General features: G+C 51.4%; 1 protein-coding gene across 1 annotated transcript in view; it reads left to right on the top strand.

Annotated features, from left to right (window-relative positions):
• Positions 1 to 17,704, top strand: part of RUNX3 (RUNX family transcription factor 3) — a 39,501-nt gene extending 21,797 nt beyond the window's left edge. The window contains exons 4-5 of the mRNA XM_040587925.1: positions 3,025 to 3,189; positions 15,430 to 17,704. Of these exons, the coding sequence (XP_040443859.1) occupies positions 3,025 to 3,189; positions 15,430 to 15,953 (689 nt within the window). The 3' untranslated portion in view covers positions 15,954 to 17,704. The remainder of the gene's footprint in view (positions 1 to 3,024; positions 3,190 to 15,429) is intronic.
• Positions 17,705 to 18,785: the final 1,081 nt, after the last annotated feature.

Genomic DNA, 18,785 nt, shown 5'->3' with positions numbered 1-18,785 from the left:
ACTTCTCAGCCAGATTTCTTGGGATAAGGTCTGGAGCTGTTTGAAGTTGATTGAAAATCCACCCACTGGCTTCGGGAGGCTTTGAGTCAGTCCTTGGGTTAAGCTAGAAACCACCTTCCTCTTCTCTAAGGTATGAGCTATTGTTCACTTGACGGCATTGGTTTCCTCTCCGTGACAGCTGTGGGTAGATGGGGAAGGGCTTTTAATGAAGCCAACCGCTGCAGAAATTAAAAAGCTCAGGTTGTTCTGATGAAAGAAACCCATTAATAGCGATTCTCTCTTGCGTGACAAAGTCTGACGTCTCTAGCTCTAAGTGACAAGTGGCAGGAAGTTCTGGGGAGACAGCCTGTGCTAAAGAGGGTTGGCAGCCCAAGTTGCTGGGGTTTAACTCATTCGCTGCCTCGTTTCGTATGATTTAGCACTGCCAGGTCCCACCCGTGGAGATGGGGTGGGATACTGGGCTGGGAAGTATGGGAAGGGTCCTGATCCCACCACTGCTTTCCTCTGAGTTTTCACTTCTAAATGCATTTGCCTTGACTTTATATTTGCCTCAAGTTTTCTACTTTCTTTTTATCGGGATAGTTTTAGGATTTGAGGGCTTTTCCTGGGTCTCCCTGCAAACCAGCCCCTTCTAGAGGATGTAAGTACAGCACTGCTATTTACTTGAGGCTTAAAAACCCCATGGGGCTGTGCCTGCGTTCAGACAGCGTGAGGACCAGGGCAACCACAGCGCAGCATGATGCAGCCACATGAAGCCCTCAGTCAAGTTGTACAGCTGAATAATCTTTAAAAACATTATCAGCATAGGCATCATTTGATATAGTTTTCAGGATTTTCTCTGTCACATGCCAGATACTACTGCAGGATAGGATTTCAGCTGAGATAGAGGCAGAGGATTTCACTGCCATTAAATTTCTGTGGAACTTGGTCTTTGAAGTTCTTCTGGCTCCTCGGCTAAGCTTTGCCTGAGAAAACTGGTTAAAGGTAAACCATGAACCTATTTTTCTTTTTCTGTGCTCAAACGTGTACTGAAATAACAAAATGTGGACCAAAACAAGATACCTCACTGCACATGCTTTCTCCCCCGGGGAAAGCACAAATACTGTGTGACAGATGCCGCTTGCGTCTCCGAAGGCCCTCAGATAACGCAGAGATGCCAGAGGTCTAGGGACACACAGAGATTCAAAGAGATCGTTTATGGTGTCAACTTGAGGTTTTCTTGGTTTACTTCACACAGCAGGGAAAATATATTTTCAAAATACCGCTGGGTTTTGCTTTCTGCTGGGAGTTCCTCCTTACCGAGTTTTGCTCTCTGGCGTCAGCACGTTCAGGCTTTTACACACCTGGGAGCTGGGGGACTGTAGAGTTTGAGGGGGATGGTGGGGCTCACCTGGATGTGGAAGTCCCAGAGAAGGGTAGAAGCCCCTCAAAAACTGTGGCTGGGGGCACTTTGCTGTTGGGGTACCCATGGAGCGACGCTGTGGTAGGGAGCTCAGTGGGGAGCACGAGATCCCCTCCTGAGTCAGGGCTCTCGTCTCCCGTCTGAGCCGTCCAGCGTCTCCACAGACAGCCTGGCAAGGGCAGCCTGAGAGCGATGAGCCAAGCGAATGCGAGATCAGAAGATACCAGACATCAGATTTAAAGAGGGGGAAGTCTGGGGACTTTCTGTGACTTCGCTATAAATTGACACCGAGCTCACGCTACGCAGATGTGAGGGGGGAGGGAAGAGAGGGTGCGAGCAAGAGGTGGCTGCATTTTTCGCCTTTTTAAATGTGTCACTTTTCTTCTTAAAAGCCACCAAGAGCTGAACTTGACTTGGTGGATGTTAGGCCGTCGGGCTGGATCTGATAAGGCCCAGCTCTCAAAAGAGCTGCAGAAGGGTTTCTTCCCAGCTCCTCTCCTATCTCCTCGGCATGCCTGCACACCTCCAGTGCCCCCGAGCTCTGCTCTCGATTCCGCCGGGATAAGGCATTTGCCACCTTGGGAAGGTCCTTTCATGGCAGGTGCAAAGAGCTGGGGGTGTTGCACGGCTGTCTGGCTGCGGCAGGTATAGAGCAAGGAGAATCCAAGGTCTGAACCCAGCACGGGTGTAAAACCGAAGCAGCTCCAGCTTCTCTGGAGTCCCTCCAGCTTTGTGCGGGTGTAACTGAGACTGGAATCCGGCCCAGAGAGAGTGAAGCCGTTTGGCGATGATTAATATAGTAAAATGCAAAAGTTATGTATCAAGTGTATTTCATGCGCCTCTTGCCTCGGGACAATTAGCATAAATTTAATAATTATTGCCCTGTGCCAGCAGCTGCTACCTAAGGAGCTGGGAGTGCTTTACAAATGCTTATTAGTTGCTACCCTGCCTGGGGGAGGTAGGTGAATAGTCTCCCCGTTTTATGGGTAGGAAAAGAGGAACAGAAAGCAGCAGTGAGATGGCCAAGGTGTGGTACCAGGGCGGGCTGCTCCCATCCCTCCCCCTGTGCCTTCTCCAGCCCTGCCTGGCCTTGACCCTGTTGGGTGGGCAGAGCTGGGGAGGGGACTGGAGTAGGACGAGCGTTTCTTCTTTGTGCATTGAGCAAATGCTGTAGAAAAGACTTAAAATTCAGTGTTTCTTTTGCCTCTGTCAGGAGATGGGGTTTCTCCTGCCTCGCACCTGTCTCCCCTCCTTGTTCAGAGTGAGTGAGGGCTGGTGCAGGCTGGTCGCTTGGGCATGGCACAGGGCATCCTGACGCTGGCCCCCACGTCCCGCTCCGTGATCGGATACTGACTTGCCAGATGATCTGGGGCCTCCTGCACTGGGTCAGTCTGTGTCCCTTCTTTGGCAGGCTTCATCTGTCTGAACCCCGAGGTCTTCCCACGTGTGTGTGCCGTGCAAAGCCCCGCAGGGAGCCGAGCTCTGCCGGCGCCGCCACGCATTACCCCCGTGCGAATAATAGCAAACCACGAATACAGAGGCTGTGCTGACTTTGTGTGTAACCAGGGTGCTCTAGCCAAAGGGTAACTGATTAGATATCAGACTCTCTTATCGTGTTCCAGGGCACAGACAAAAGCTAGAAGACCAAGCCAAACCCTTCACCGACCGCTACGGGGAGCTGGAACGGCTGCGCCAGTCCATGAGAGTCACCCCAACAACACCCAACCCCCGTGGATCCCTCAGCACCCCAAGCCACTTCGGGTCCCAGGCTCAAACTCCAATACAAGGTAACTGGCTGGGTGTCCCAGCCTGGCGTCGCACCCTGAACCCTTGTGCTCCCCACACAGCTGGGCTGGGACTGGAGTCGTCCCAGCAGAGCGAGCTCCCCCCCGGGGCGTGTGTTAGGGCTGGAGTCCAGCTCTCCCCTGGGTGAAGAGCCCTGCCTGGGGGACAAGCCAGCGAGAGGTTTGCTTGGGTTTCTTGACCCTGGAAGCCTTTTTGCTCCTACTAAATCATCAGATGGCTGCTGAATCGTAAACCCAGGCCATTTCGCTTTGTGCACCATTAGATACAGGGTCTTAGGAAAAACCGAGCCGTTTCAGCAGGAACGCGAGGGAGATCAGAGCAACATACTTTGAATCCAGTAGCTTCTTTGACATGAAGGCACCCGCGTAGACGGTTAAGCATCAACTAGAAAGGGTGTATTATACTTTACATGCTAATCCAAATGGTTTCTTATCTTGTTGCATTGTGTTTATGCCAAGTCTGGTGATCCATCACCCAACTGCAGCATAATTCCCCACACGTATGCACACCTGCATGGGCGCACGCGTGCGCGCACACACACACACACACACAGAGGCTTTGCTCTTCCCGTATTTGCTATCGGCATAGCTGAGCCCTCGGGCATTCCCTGGGAATCTGCATTGTAGCTTGTTGCCAGGAAAGAGGTAGGAATTGCCACCGGAGCTACCCGAGGGAGGTCAGTCACCTGAATTCCAGCCCCACACTAAGCATTGCGTTTGAAAATACCCAGTGCCGTGCACTTGCTTCCTACGCTTCTCAGCCCAGCCAGACGCCACAAGGATATAGTCGGAGACCATTCTCCTGTCCATGCGTGCGAGGTGCTCCCTTTCCATGCATTTGTAATCTCAGTGGTGTTTTTCTTTGAAAATCAGCAGAATTACTAATGGGGATTTAGGGGTTAGTATTTAAGCTGTTTGCTTTTTGAGTTTTGGTGAGAAGTGGCCCTTCTTGGAAGGCTGCGTATGAAAAGGTTGAAAAGCTTTTGGGTTGCATTTTCAGAAGTGCTGTAGATGTTTGAAAACCTCAGTGTCATTGGCAAAGAGGGTGTCTCAGGTGCAAAAACATGTTTGAAAACGTTACCTGAACTGTAAAAGCTGCCCCACTCCTCCCAACCCCAAATTACAGTGAAAATTTAATTTATTTCTCATTGAAATGCAAATCTGCATGCTTGGAATTTTCATTGATATTAGCACAGTTTATGAGAAGAACCCGGGCATTTTGTGTAGGATTATCATTTGATTTTTGTTTAAAAGAATCAAGAGGGAGAGAAAGAGTTTTATAGGCTCACCCCATTGGCTGCATAATAAAGAAAGAGATTCTTGGGAGAAGAAAAAAAGATGCGTATTTTAAATTAGCTCAGTCCCCTGTAGTGCCAGAAACCCAAAGAGCGGCTGTTTGGAGCAAAGAATCAGGTGATGACACAAATTCAACAAGGAAAAAAATGAAACTGGCCACAATCTGCTGTCCGTGCCAAATTCCCAAATGTCAAGTGACAGCAGGAGTGGAGACACACAAAATTAGCCATCTAAAATCATTCCTGCGGAGTAAATCCAAAGTACCAGGAATGCTGCAAAAGGCAGTTCATGCACGCTCTGCTCTTGGCTTCCTTGTTCCCAAGTCGGAGGCACTGTCTTAAAATTACTGTGGGTTCTTACCAGCGTAACTGGGAGCAGAATCAGCTCAGTAATTTTAATCTCAGCCCTGTCCTTTTGACACAACGCTGACTATAACCAATCATAATCAAAATAATGATAATAATTTTTAAAAATATATTCTTTCTCTCACACACACATGGCTTATTCACAAAGATCATAATTTTTACCCAAGCAAGTGGAGCCTGGCCTGTGCCAAGAATAACACAGGAGTTAACAGGCCTGTAATTCTCACGACTTGGCACGTTCTTAGGTAACACACACAAGACGATTAGCAAAAAGCATAACGAGATATCGGTTAGGAGGGACGAACGGGGTAGGCTGGAGTTCATCCGGTCCCCGCTATCCTTTACCTAGGTGCTTCCCAAATGTTTTTAGCATCCTCGCATCCCTGTGCAGGGATTAAAAGGGGGCCAGTCACAGGTAGAGAGGCAAGTTTTCCCTCCACGGTCACCTACGCCCGGCATCCCTCCGCTCGTGTGCTGGAGGTGGTTGGCCTCCCAGTTCTGCTGACTGAGCAGTTTGCATAAACGCTTCCTAATCCACTTCTGGCAAAACCAGGCTGGGGAGCTGAGACACTCAGAAACAGCCTCGGCCACCGAGGGGGGGATTCAGGCACCTCAGATTCCTGAATGCAGCACGTGGAGCTGGGGCTTTGAAGCAGACAGGCACGTAGGAGACAGCATTTATCTTTGGGAGGAATTGCGGTCCTCTGGAGATGTGTTTGCTCTGGCCCAGTCCAACCTTTCCTCCTCGGAGCGAAGGCTGTGGCCACAGTGGAGATCACAGCAAGGACGCTGGTGTAAATGGGAGAAGAATCTGGCCCTTAGCCATTTGCAGAAGACTTTCAGTAAAGCAGCCCCTCGAGGTTATAAATAGCCCCTGTGTAAAACGATCATCCTGAGGTTAAATGGTCTCAAACCAAAAACCTCCCGGTAAGAGAAAACCGATCGTTTCTGAAGGGCATGCCAGGAAACATGGGAGAAGAGCGTGCTCAGCACCGTGGCTGAGCGGGTCAGATCCTGCTCTCGCCCTGGTTTCCCACTGCCCAGTGTCAGTGCATTTCAGTGGCTTCGGTCTTGCCTTACCCCATGCAGACGGGCAGAGAATCAATCCCTTCCCTTGGCTGTCCACAAATGGATGGGCATTTGCAATCCTCCACACACCCCATTTCCTTCCCATTTACACCTCTTTGCGGGGAAAACAGGGTAATTCTGGGTTCACCTCAGTGTAGCGGTGGTGACAATCTGGCCTGGTAGCCAGGCAGGTAGGACAGGCAGACCCTCGTCTCGCCTCTGCCAGCACTGCTTCCCTGGCTTCAGCAGAACCGAGCTGTTTGCTGCCGTTGAGGATTTGGCCCAATACTTCTCCAGCGAGGTCTGGAAAATCTGAGGTTTTGAAATCCCGGCTCTCCCGTCTCCACAGCGAGACACCAAGCTGTCATTAGGATGGCTTGAAATGGTTCCTTATTACGGGGCACGCGAAGCCAGAGCCTTGCGTGCTTGCTTCAAGTTTTGTCTCCTAGCTTAAAAAAAAATCAAGTAGCTCTCAAAAGTGAAGCAAGATGTTAAAGGAACTTGCCTCTGCCCGCCTTTGGCTGCTTCTCGGGGCCCCCTTACTCTGGGAAAATGGGATGGTGACAGACACACGTCTTCCTGGGGAGAACCAGGATGGTCCTAGCAACCCCCAATTCTCCACGCGACGCTTTGCCCTTGCCCGTGTTTCAGCAGCGATTCATGCTGAACCATTTTATTCCCGTTGCAACAGAGAAGGGGACCCCCCACGCAGCCGGCTCCTGCATTCTAGCTTTGTGGTGGAAACATCTTCAACCACTCAAAAGCAATTGTGTGCATTGTCCGGCAACATGTAGGGGCCTTGTGTGCACGAGGACAATTGCAAAGTGATTTTAAATTTGATCTACTCAGTAACAGAGCAAGTTGTTTTGATTAATGCACTTAACATCCCCTTGCACACTCTTCATATTGCTCCAGCGAAACCGAATTCCCCTGACTTCACAGGGAGAACAGTAAATGCTGGATCCTTTTGCAAACTCCATCCTGCCTCTCCTGCCCTTAGTGTCTGCTAAATGGTCTGGGAGATGTTGTCTTTGCTGGTGAAGGGCTTTCAGATCTCCTGATCTGGAAACTGCTCAGCTTTAACCAGCTTGATTTCCAGTCCACTATTTAAAGCCAGTGCAGCATTTTTAATGTAGGCCAGTCATCAGCAGAATGCTTCACCATACGCATTTAAAGCAAAATATCACTCTCTTTTTCTTTTAAATATACATTTTTAAAGTATTACATTACTTTTAAGAAGCCTCTTGGCATAAGCAGTGAGTGCCCTATTGTTTCCGAAATGCAACGTGGCTGCTCTGAGGTTAAGTCCTGAATTATGGGCCCAGCAAATACACTGAATTGCTGCTTCCTAATCCCTGTCCAGATTGACTTATGGTTTCTTTAAAATATCCGTTTCTTAATGGATAAAAACATTCTACCATGGGCAGAGACTAAATTGTTTCCAAAGGAAGCTAGGCAAGCATTAGTGGGAAGAAAACATATTGTGGGATTCAGCTTCAGCCTCAAAGGAAGGAACACGCTTGAGATGGGTTTCCTGCCTGCTCTCCGGCTCCGCAGGCTGCTGTGCCTATCTTTAAACTGCTTTTCTGCTCCTCTCAATTACATTTGCCCGCTGCACACTGGATGTCCCTTAAATGAATTTGGCTTGTAACCATCAAAGAGGAACCGCAGGCCAGTGCTGGATGGGAGCATCCCCCAAGCCAGAGTCCAAGCACCCACGACCGCTGCTTTTGCCACTGACGGGCAGCCGCCTCCGTCTCCCAGCCACAGCTCGGGGGGCCGAAGCGCTGCAGTTCCGACGGAACAGCAGACGAGCGAAATTGCAGACGAGCTTGCAACAAGCCCGGCTGAATTTGCCTGAGGCTCCAGGGATGCCATCCTGCCTTTGACTTGGGATTATCAAATGTGCTGGGATTCGCTCTGCCAGATCCAGAGTGCCGCTGGGGAGCCTCCAGCCCGGGGTCCCGCTGCAGGAGGGCACTGCTGGCATTGCCAGGCTGCTGGGCTGCGGCAGAGCAGGGCTGGAGCCCTCTGCTCTCGCCCCATCGGCCGCCCCTGTCAGCCTGCCACTCCGCAGTGGGTTTCCCATGGCAGACTTGGCCTGGTCCAAACCTGCTCGGCAGGCAAGGTGGTCTAGCTGCAGGCTGGGTTGTAAATTCAGCAACTTCCTTTTATGTAGTCAGGGCTTGTTAATTTTTTTTAATACCCTTTGAATACAGGTAAAGAGCAAAGCGCAGGCAGGCCAGAGGGAGTGCCTGCAATCAAGGGAGCGTTTCCCGTTCAGCCCACCCACCTGCTCCAATTAGCACCGTTAGCTTATTCATTAGCTTTGTGGGATGGATCGGTGGGGATTGAGCCTGATGCGGTACCAGCCGGGCAGAGGAGGGCTCTGGGGATGGTGCGGGGAAGAGAGAGGTTGTCACGGGAGAGGAAGCTGGGAGAGCCTGGCTTGTTTAGTCTAGCAAAAGGCAAAAGGCAGGCTGGGGGTGAAGCTGATTGCTCTGTATAAATACATCCAGGGGGTAAACATCAGGGAGGGAGAGGAGCTAATGTAAGCTATGGAGGACAGTGCTGGCACAGGAGATGGGGCTGAACTGGCCCTGAATAAATCCAGACTGGATGTTGGAAGCAGGGTCCTGCCCAGAAGGGCAGGATGGATCCAACAAATGGCTAGGAGCATCCCAATGGACCTGGAAGGGTTTGCAGGGGAGGGTGAGATGCGGTGCATGATTCACTGAGCTGGGAATATCTGGGAATTTCCCTGCCTGTATAGACAGGGAGGCTGTTGCCCAGCGTATCTGATTGAAAGTGCTGGGAGAGGACCCCGGCGAGTGGAGTTGAGATTTGTGATGCTCAGTGGGGCAGGTCTGCGGGCTGAGTGTGTGTCTGCACGGCAGCACATGGTATTTGAAGAGTATTAGAAAACTGAGCAGCAAACATGCTCGACAATCTTGAGGTGGTGCCTAGCGATGCTGTGATAAGCGACGTGTGTGTGTGTGTGTGTGTGTGTGTGTGTGTGTGTGTGTTGTTGTGTTTTGATTTGGTTTTAGTTTTTTTAAAAAAAAAACTGCAGAGGAAGTACTTGCACCCAGTTTGTGAGCTGGTTATATCAGATACAGAACAATTGCACCATGGGCGTGTAACAACGGATGCTGTTCACACCCTCATTTTTTTTCAACACCTCCCCTCCTTCCCCAAAATAAATTTTGCTCTATTTTTTGTGGGGTGGGAGGAAGGGGCTGTTTTCTTTTTTAGTTGGCTCTGACTTGGAAAGGAACAAACTTGTTAACATGTGTGACAGAGGCGTGAGAGCGTGCCTGCATGCGTGGGTGGGGTGGAGAGCGGTGCTTACTCTAGAGATGAGCCGGGTCTTCAGAGATCAAATGAATCTCGTGTACCTTCCCGTACAGAGCAGATTCTCTCCATCTTTGGCCACCTGCCTCACCGTGCTCCCAGATGGAGCCATTATGACCAGGGGAAGGAAGCAGAGAGGAAGAGGGGTCAGAAAAATGCTGAAAGACAACTTGGAGGTCCAAGCATCACAGAAACTAGTAGAGAAAAAATAGCCATAGGTATATACACAGCGAGAATTTCTGTCCCTGCTCTGCCTCGCACATGCATGCGTATTATATACATAAGCATAAAGTATCATTAGTGTTTACAATGTCATCAGTCATCGTGGCATAAGACAGGAAAGGAGGTTTTTTTCCCCCCAGGCTAGATTTTTCATGACAATTTTGCAAGACACGTATATGCATATAAATAAAATGGTGATATATGGCCAGGCTGAAGATATTTATGTATTCTGTACACTTGGAGAGTGCCACATTATCAGGTTCCCTTTAAATTTCCTTTATTCTCTTTGCATGTACCACACACTGTGAGTATTTGTGCATGTTGTGTAATGTACGCACATGCTTGGGTTTTGACTTAATAAGCCATTGCATGTTCCCCATGTTTCTAAAACAGGGACCAGAGAGCAATATCATGGGTGCTGTGGAATTGTTCAGGTTCCATACATCGCTGCACAGCCCCAGATGATCCGATGATCTTTTCCTCCTGATGTACGTTGAGCCCCAGTGCTGTGCTCTGCACACAAGCCCTGGGTGAGCTTGTTGTTCAGTTGTCCCTCAAAGCTCTTTCTGTGCTGCAGCACTGAAGACGTCCTGATGTCACTTTTGCTGCCCTTGCCTCTCTCCAGGCAGAGCAGATATTTTCCTGGGTTAGGAGGCAGTGGAAGCCCCCACTGCTTTGCTGGGATGGATGCACATCAGTGCTCGTAGTCCCTAAAACCTCTTGCAGGGTCCATTGCCGTGGCTTCACAAAGGCTTCCAGTGAGCAGATCCACCCAGCCCTGGCCCAGCAAGGGCGCAGGGACCAGTTTTACTCCATCCATGGTCTTAAGGGAGGCGGCTGAACACACCCAGAGAAACCTCTGTGGTCGGCAGCCTCGCAAACCAGCCTCCCCACCTCCATGCTCACGACCAGCCCTCGCCACCCTGCCTGCCTCTGCCGCAAACCAGCCGAGGTTTAGCTCCCATCCATCGCCGCGCAGGCGCTCAGAGGCGGCTCTTTGCATTTATCTCCTTGCCGTCCACCCAAGAAAAGACCCATATTGTCTCCAAGGCAAAAAGAAAGCTGCTGTGTCACTTGAGCACGGTTGTTTTATCTGGAAAGGGGCTGAGCGGCTTTGAAAGCCTGTTTCTATCCAGCTCCACATGCGGGGTGGGGGGGGCTTGGGGGTCCTCAAAAGGTGCAAATTGCAGCTGCACAATTAAATAACGGGGTGTGTCCCGGCCTCCACGGTCCCCTGGGCAGCACAGCCCTAACGAGGAGACAGTGGCATTACTAATCAGGGCTTTGACCTTTACATGGCTTTTATTTAATACACATTCCACACTTCCCCAAACTCCCATCCAAAACATTGACATTTCCGCTGATAGATTGGGTCAGATTTTGGAGTAGTTGGGGGACTCAATTCACTCTTACAATGGTTAAATTCTTACAGCTAAATGGGCTTATTCAGTTAGTGCAGCAGCTGGTGTGATTTCGAGAAGAAAATAAACATTTCCTTCAAATATTTTGATTGGCAACTGGACAACTGAAATACTCAAGCTCAGATTGCCAGGGTCCAAAAAAGCAAATGGGGGCTGGACGGCAAGTAAGCGAGGCAAACCGTAGTAAATCCTCGGAGGCAGCACCACCATGCAGATGTGTGTGTGAGATGCGCTGGGGAAGGGGACAGAGAGGTGATTTTTAAAGCCCGTTGTCAGCCGTGATTTCGATGGGAGCGTGGGGCCCGAGGGCACTGCTTCACCCGCTCCTATTTCCTCGGTGTTTGCTTAGCACGTTTCTTGCTCCAGGTTGCTGTTTGATGGCTGGCTGAGCGCGATGGAGGGTCGCTTTGCTGCGGAGTTAGGTGCTTATGGAGGGTATTGATGGCGATGGTTTATTTGGACCTTGCTGGAGCTGTTTCAGCAGAGATCTCCTTGGACGCAGGGCAGGAGGGCTGATGGCCCTGGCTGCGGCGGCAGACACGAGGCTCTGACCTGTGGGGATCCATCAGGTGGAGGGGCAGCCCTGAGGCGAGGGAGCTGAGACGGAGGAGCAGCTGTGAGGTGAGGGAGACGGGATGGAGCAGAAACGCTGAGGCGAGGGAGAAGATGGAAGGGCAGCCGTGAGGCGAGGGCGCTGAGGTGGTGGAGCAGCCCTGAAGCAAAGGGGCCAAGATGGAGGGGCACCCTGAGGTGAGGGGGCCAAGATGGAAGGGCAGCCCTGAGGTGAGGGGGCCAAGATGGAAGGGCAGCCCTGAGGTGAGGGGGCCAAGATGGAAGGGCAGCCCTGAGGGGAGGCAGCTGGTATGGAGGAACAGCTGTGAGGTGAAGGAGACAGGATGGACAGCCCTGAGGCAGGGGCTGCGATAGACGGGCAGCGCTGAGGTGCAGGAGCCGGGGCGGAGGGGCGGCCCCGCAGCGCTGGGCTGAGGCGCAGGACGCTCCCCGCGGTGCGGGCGCTGGGCCGGTGCCGGTCCCCGCCTGGCGGCTCCCCACGCCGAGCGCGGGCGGCAGCGAGGCCGGCGCGGCCGCGGCTCCCTCTAGCGGCCGCCTCCCGCCGCGGGCCCGGGCGCTGCTGGCGGCGGGACAGGCCCCTGCCCCGGCCTGGGCCCTGCGGGGAGCCGGGGCCCCTCCGCGCCCCGCCGGCCTTGGGCAACGTGGCGGCGCGTAACCTGCGGGCCCCGACGGGAGCCGCTCTCCGGCCGGCAGCTCGGTGCCTGTGCCCGTGCCCGGCCGGCCAGGGCGGCTCTGGCCCCGGGGGTGGCGGCGGGCAGCGGGCAGGGACGGGCTGCCCCTCCCCGGGCTGCTGAGGGCCCCGAGGAGCCGGGGGCCGACATTACACGGCGGGGCGGCCCGCACAGCCCGGGGAGGCTGAACCCCCTCAGATAACACAGAGGCAAAGCACACATGTGGTTTTGGGGCTGTCTGGGGCTTTGGTTTAGCCGCAGACCGGTGGGGGAAAGCTGGAGCTTTATTCCGGCCCAGACTTTAAGCCCAGGGCCCAGGGAAGATGAAAGCGAGTCGGTGGCAGTCGCTGGGATGCCCCATGCGCTTCGGCACAGCCGAGGGATCGGCTTTGGAAGGGATTTGCTTTCCAAGGGATCCATCCGCACCCCCACACTCTCCGATTTACAGGAGCCCAGCCCTGCAGAGAGATGTGGCCTGGCACCGGGAGAGCTTGCCCGCTGCCCGCACAGCCGGAGTGTCTCCGGACCCGCCAGCATCGCTCTGCTTTGCTCGCCACGCACGCAGCCTGTAATTAACACTCTTACACACTTGTGTCTAAATTAGGAGCAGGGACCCACTGCCAAACGTTGCAAGTTCAAGCCAATAAAACGTGGCCTCTAAAAAAAAAAGAACTCCTTTGAGTGTGTTATAGAGGAAAAGGGAAGTGTGCCCTGAGCACTTACGTTTCATTTCGATTTGCATTTTATGGAATATTATTTATGGGCATGTGAAAGCTAATGAAGGAGCGCAGTCTGATCGCCGGAGATTGTCATCTGCTTTTGGGAAGGTAGTGAGCAGCGAGCTGTGTTTTCTGGGGGCTGGGAGGGAATTCAAGACTGCTTTCTCTCAGTGTATGGCAAAACAGTCCAGCTGCTGGGGCTGCAGTGGCAGGGCTGCGTGCGTGTAAGGAGGAGGCATTCAGAAAATAGCACTGTTCCTCTCCAGTCCAGGGTCAGCCAGGATTTTTGTCCCATGATCCTACCTTATGCTGTGATGCTGCTGGATTGCTAAAACTACAGGCTCCGGTCAAGCTGCTGCTTGCAGAGCTGGTCTCCAGACCTCAGCTCACAGCGCCTGCGATGCTGTGGTTTGGAGTTGTGGTGCTGCTTTTGCAGTAGCGTGGCTTTGGGATGGGGCAGAGCGTCCTGCTGGCAGGTTGCGGTGCGAAATCAGGTTGGCTTGGTCAGTTGTGAGCATTTTTCACAGCGCTGTGCTTATTCTAGCCAACCCAAGCACGCTACCCCTTTGCACAGCATGCAACCGGGAAGGCCCTGTGGCCCGGCAGCCGCTTCCACGCTGGGCTCGGCTGCATCCAGCCCCGGGTGTGTGCAGAGCAGTGTGGTTCGTGACGGCTTTGAGCAGCTCCTCTCTTATCTCGCACCAAAGCCGCAGCCACGTTCACAAACCAGGTGCTCCCCCACCTTTCTCCTCCGTGGAGCCTGCGTGGGAAGGCAGGCGCTGCCGATTGCCCGCAAAATGGCTGGAGGGGAGGGAGGAGCCTCCCCTGCCCTTCTCCTTCCAGCGGCTGATGGCTGCAGGACTCACCTGGGATGAGAAAGAGGGTTCAGATCAACCCCCCTCCCTATCTGCTCCTCCAGAGCATGCCCTTGCCACTAGTTAGCTGGAAGGGATTAGCTCAAGTATTTTTTCCTGGGGAAACGCTGTAAGGCCTGGAACACCCGCCCTGAGATGTTAAAAAATGCTTCATCATAATAAATATATATAAAACACACATCCCTGTGCACGCATAGTAAATATACAATCAAATGAGTGTGTCCGTATATATATATATATATGTGCGTATCTAAAAGCAACAAGCTTTTAGTTTTTATCTAAAAAACCCCAAGTGTTTATCACACTCACCTCACACATTTTCTTGCTCTGAGTCGATTCAAAATCCAGCCGATGTGACAAAAAGAAGTCACTGAGGCCAGGTGGCATCCCACCGCTAAAGCAGAAGGGTGCAATCCCCCTGCTCCTGACAAGGGAACAATAAAGGTCTTGGGAGTAAACGGAAAGGATGAGGAGCCACCTCCAGCTGGCCGAGGCTTTGAACTTGGTCCCCCAGCCAGGCACTTTGATCTAGAACTGTTGTTTCTAGAGACATCTATCTCATGAGGGGTGTTAAAAGCCTGAGAAAGGCGCAGTCACAGTGTTTCTAGCCGTGCCCTCCAGCATAACCAGCACCAGAGCTTGATGTGGGGCTGAGGTCTCAAGAACAGAGGTTTCGTATCTCTCCTTGGAGAGCAAAACTCATTCCTCTCCATCTCTGATGTGCCCAGGCCAGAGGTGTGCTGGGCTCTGTAAGGAAACGGCACCAGCCTCAGGACAGCTGAGAGAGCCATTGAAAAGCCCTAAGGTCCTCAAAGGACCTGCTGGTGCGGATTCTTATCTCTAACCTGGGCTTGCTGCAGGAGGTTGGGGTTCGGCAGCGCCGGGCAGAGATCCCTCTGCAGTTACAAGCTGGCTGTAACCCCCTGTGGGTTTAGACACCACCCCCTCCCCCCCCAAGAAAAGGCACTGGGGGGCTCCAGCATTCGAGGGAGCTGGGTAACATCCCCACCATGCTGACCCAAACCTCCCTTCCCCCAGCAGAAGAAAGCCTGGATTTCTCACTCTCTTTATCCTCTTGGAAGGAGAAAAATACACAGAGAAATCAAGCAGAGGGATATTGTGGCTCCTAGCTTGGGAGTTTTCAGCCGTGTGTTTATCAGCTCCATCCCCTGATGGTATCAGCATGAGCAGGCCACCCACAAGAAGGCTTAGCAGGCTGGTCTGGACTCCAGCTTTTCCTCTCTGTCTCCGTGTGTGTGTATATACACCACCGACTATCCCAGGGACCGGCCGTCTGGGGCCTGCATCCATTTATTTACTACACAGCTGATGTAATGGCTAAACATTTTTTTTCTGTGTTTATGGGGTGTGTTTTTTTAATCTGCCAGAGATTAATAGACCCCTAGAGAAGTCAGCTTAGTCATGTCCCTTCTTGGATAGGAAACAACAAATTTTAGAACAGGAAATGGGACCAACTTAAACAAATGGGTTTAGGATTTTTGTATTTAAGTTCCCCAGCTCTCTTCCTTGGCAGATCAAGAGATGCTTTACCCTCTGACTTTAATTCTTTGGGCAGGGGATGGCCCAGGCTATACGACAAACTCGCCAAGCCTCGAGGATAGAGCTCTAACCACCCACTTTCTTCCTCCACCCCACAGGCACGTCAGATCTGAGCCCCTTCTCTGACCCCCGGCAGTTCGATCGCTCCTTCCCGACGCTGCCAGCTCTCACCGAGACCAGGTTCTCCGACCCGCGGATGCATTACCCCGGTGCCATGTCCGCTGCCTTCCCTTACACCGCGACACCCTCCGCCACGGGCATCGGGGGCATCAGCATGACCAGCATGCCCACCACGACGCGCTTCCACCACACTTACCTGCCACCCCCTTACCCCGGCTCCACGCAAAACCAAAGTGGACCCTTCCAGGCCAACCCCTCTCCCTACCATTTGTACTATGGCACGTCTTCGGGCTCCTACCAGTTCTCCATGGTGGCGGGCGGCGAGCGCTCGCCCACCCGGATGCTCTCTTCCTGTACAAGTGCCTCAGCGGGGAACAACTTAATGAATCCCAACCTGGGCAATCAGAACGACGGGGTGGATGCAGACGGGAGCCACAGTAACTCGCCGACGACCATGACGACTACTGGGAGAATGGATGAGTCGGTCTGGAGACCCTACTAGGAGGAACTCAAAGGGGCACCAGTATCTTTAACTTAATCAGCCACTGTTACGTTACTCCTTTTCGTAGTGAATAAAGCAAAATGATGCCTAGGGAAAAGGTAAACCAAAGTCTCCCAAACCAAAAGCAAACCAGGATCTTCTGCATGCAAGCGTGGGCAAACATCAAGCGAAGACGGGCCAGGACCTACGTTACATTTCAAGATGAACATCCACGAGGCTTGAATTTGTCGCTTGATGTGGTTCCTTTTGTACGTTTTTAAGTATGTGGATTGTACATAGGGAAAAACAAAAGGACGAGTGGAATCAGATGTTTGTTTCTTACAGAACACTTCTCAGTCATCTCACTCCTCTTCCTCACACAAAGCATTCAAACGTTACAAAAAGCTCACCCTTCTTCTGCAAAATGTTTCAGAGAAGAGAAAAGACCAGGGAGTTGTCCAAGCCACCTCTCTGTCAATGCAGGAAGACTGAACTTATAAAAAAAAGGAAAAAAAGAAAAAAAAAAAACATTGTCTCGTCTCCTTCCCTCCCCACCAGTGTAGGGTCCCTGACCACCAAAGAGCTCCGGGACGACGCCAGAGCCACATGCGGCACGTGAGAGTCTGGTTTACAGCACAACCGCGGGGACTCGGGCACGCGCGGGGGCTGTGTGCTCCTCGTGGCTCAGCCGGCATCAGCCATGTGAACAAGAGCTGTGATGTGATTATTGTTATTTGTTGTTGACGACAGAGGTTGTATTCTTCATTTTTGTCATTGTCGTCATTTTTAAAACAGTAACGTGGTTGATCCCGTGCCTGACAGATCCCCCTTTCCTGTATGTTTACATATGAGATGTACTTTTTATGAGACGTGTTTTGTTTTGTTTTGTTTGCTCTTTTGTCCTGACCTCACCATTCAATTCTTTGCTCCTCTTAGCAAATCTCAGTGATGGTGGCTGAAGTGAAGGCGGCGTTCAGGACAATCCAAGATGCACTTCCAAGCGCGTTAGCTGCAAAAGGGACTCAGGAGCCTTTGGCATGACCCTGCCATCGCTCTCTGGTTCTTCCATTCATCCTCTCTGAGTGGCAACACACGCAGCTGGTGGCAAAGCATCATATTTCTGATTCTTTCCCATGTTTTCACCCAGAGTGGATTGACACGATGACTTTTTTTTTTTTTTTTACTAAGAAACGACTTACACTTGTCAGTTCATACTGAAAGCTCTAACTGAGATTTGGAGAAAGGAGCAATTTCTACTCAGTCCCTTGGTGGTGGGAATATGGTGAAGCAATGTTATCTAGCCTTTTCTGGCCCCTCACCCCCTTTCCTTTCCCCCAAGTGACCCAGAGCACGGGTATCTTGCTGTAGATGACTAAGCTGAAGAAGGGGCACTCAAGGTCCTGCCAACCCATCGGTAGCCAGTTGCATCATGTGGCATTTGGAGGAACCGGGTCTCCCAGGCACCACACGCCCTCATAGCTGATACCAAAGAGATTGCAACCTGAGCGGGACCGTGCCGGGAGCTCGCAGGCAGCAGGAGAGGTGCAGGGGCTCCCCCGAGGCTGGGTTAGCCGCCTGGCTCTGACACACGCTGCAGGGTTACGTCGCCTCCCGCAAGCCGGCTGTGCTTTCTGCTGGCGTGGGAATTCGGGCTGGATTCGGGATTCCTTGTGCTGGCAGGGCTGAGGGTGCATGGGCAGGTCTGCGGGGAGCGTGTAACTGCAGTACTCACTGCCTTCTGGAGCCTGCCCTGCAGCAAGGGGACGCGGACGGTCCCCAGCCCCCAGTGCCACCAGTAACCAAACCTTTTTTCTTTTTCTTTTTTTTTTCTTTTTCTTTTTTTTGCATGAGCATAAGAAAATGGAACCCCCACAGCTGCCCTCCCGGCCCCTCTGTCTAAGTTACACCATCACAGCCGCGCCGCCTATCACCAAATCTCAGTTGGCAGCTTGTCAGCACTCGGTTGAGGTACAGAGCGTTGTAATTGCACTACCACGTCAAGACTGGAGCAAGACATCCTGGCTTTAGTTGGAAAGCTGCAATGACCACTCATGAGTTACATAAGCAACGAGAAGAACAACTCTTTTAAATAATAATAATAATAAATAAATAAAAAAAAGCCCTACCCCAGCAAAACTGCAATCTTTACTTGCCTTAGCAACAGCGAGCACCACTCTGGTGCTCGCCAGCTGTAGAAACTGGACCACGGCAGCCTGTGTTTTGATGCATTTACGTTTATCATCCGATCGCGCCACTGATTGAAAGCACAAAGAAGACAAGGCATTCGTAGTACTAGGTTAATTTAAGACTGTTTGTAGTGAATTTAAAAAAAATAATAATAAAAAGAATGGCAACGATGTTATTTTTATGACATATTGTCATGTGAAGGTGTAAATATATGCACCTCTATTGTATGCAAATGGTCACGAGACAGGCCAACGTTTTTTGCTTTGCACTATAATTTGCTTTTTTAAAAAAAATGCACAATCGCTTGTACAGTAAAACCCCTTTGTCTGGCTCACAGAATATTTAACTATAAAATCTAATTTTTGGTCTTATTTGTTATAATAATATAATTCTTAAATGTGTTGAAGGATCCGATTCTTAATAATGCTTCTAATACTTGTATGTGCAGGGTAAAAAAACAACAAACAACCAAGGAGGTGAGAACAAAGACCTTTGTAGATAAAGAAGGCTAAAGTTGTTGATTTTTTAATGGTGTCTGATGATGGACATTAAAAAAAAATGCTAGTGATACCAAATAATGTGGTTATTTGTGTAATATACCAGCCCTACTTGAAGGTAATGCCCTATATTTAATATGTAGCCCATCTTTTTAACCTGTAGCACTTG

The sequence above is a fragment of the Falco naumanni genome, chromosome 3 (assembly GCF_017639655.2).
Source record: "Falco naumanni isolate bFalNau1 chromosome 3, bFalNau1.pat, whole genome shotgun sequence".
In the NCBI taxonomy this organism is placed as follows: domain Eukaryota; kingdom Metazoa; phylum Chordata; class Aves; order Falconiformes; family Falconidae; genus Falco; species Falco naumanni.
Note: the sequence above shows the minus strand (reverse complement) of the source record. Positions and strands in the feature narration are given on the sequence as shown.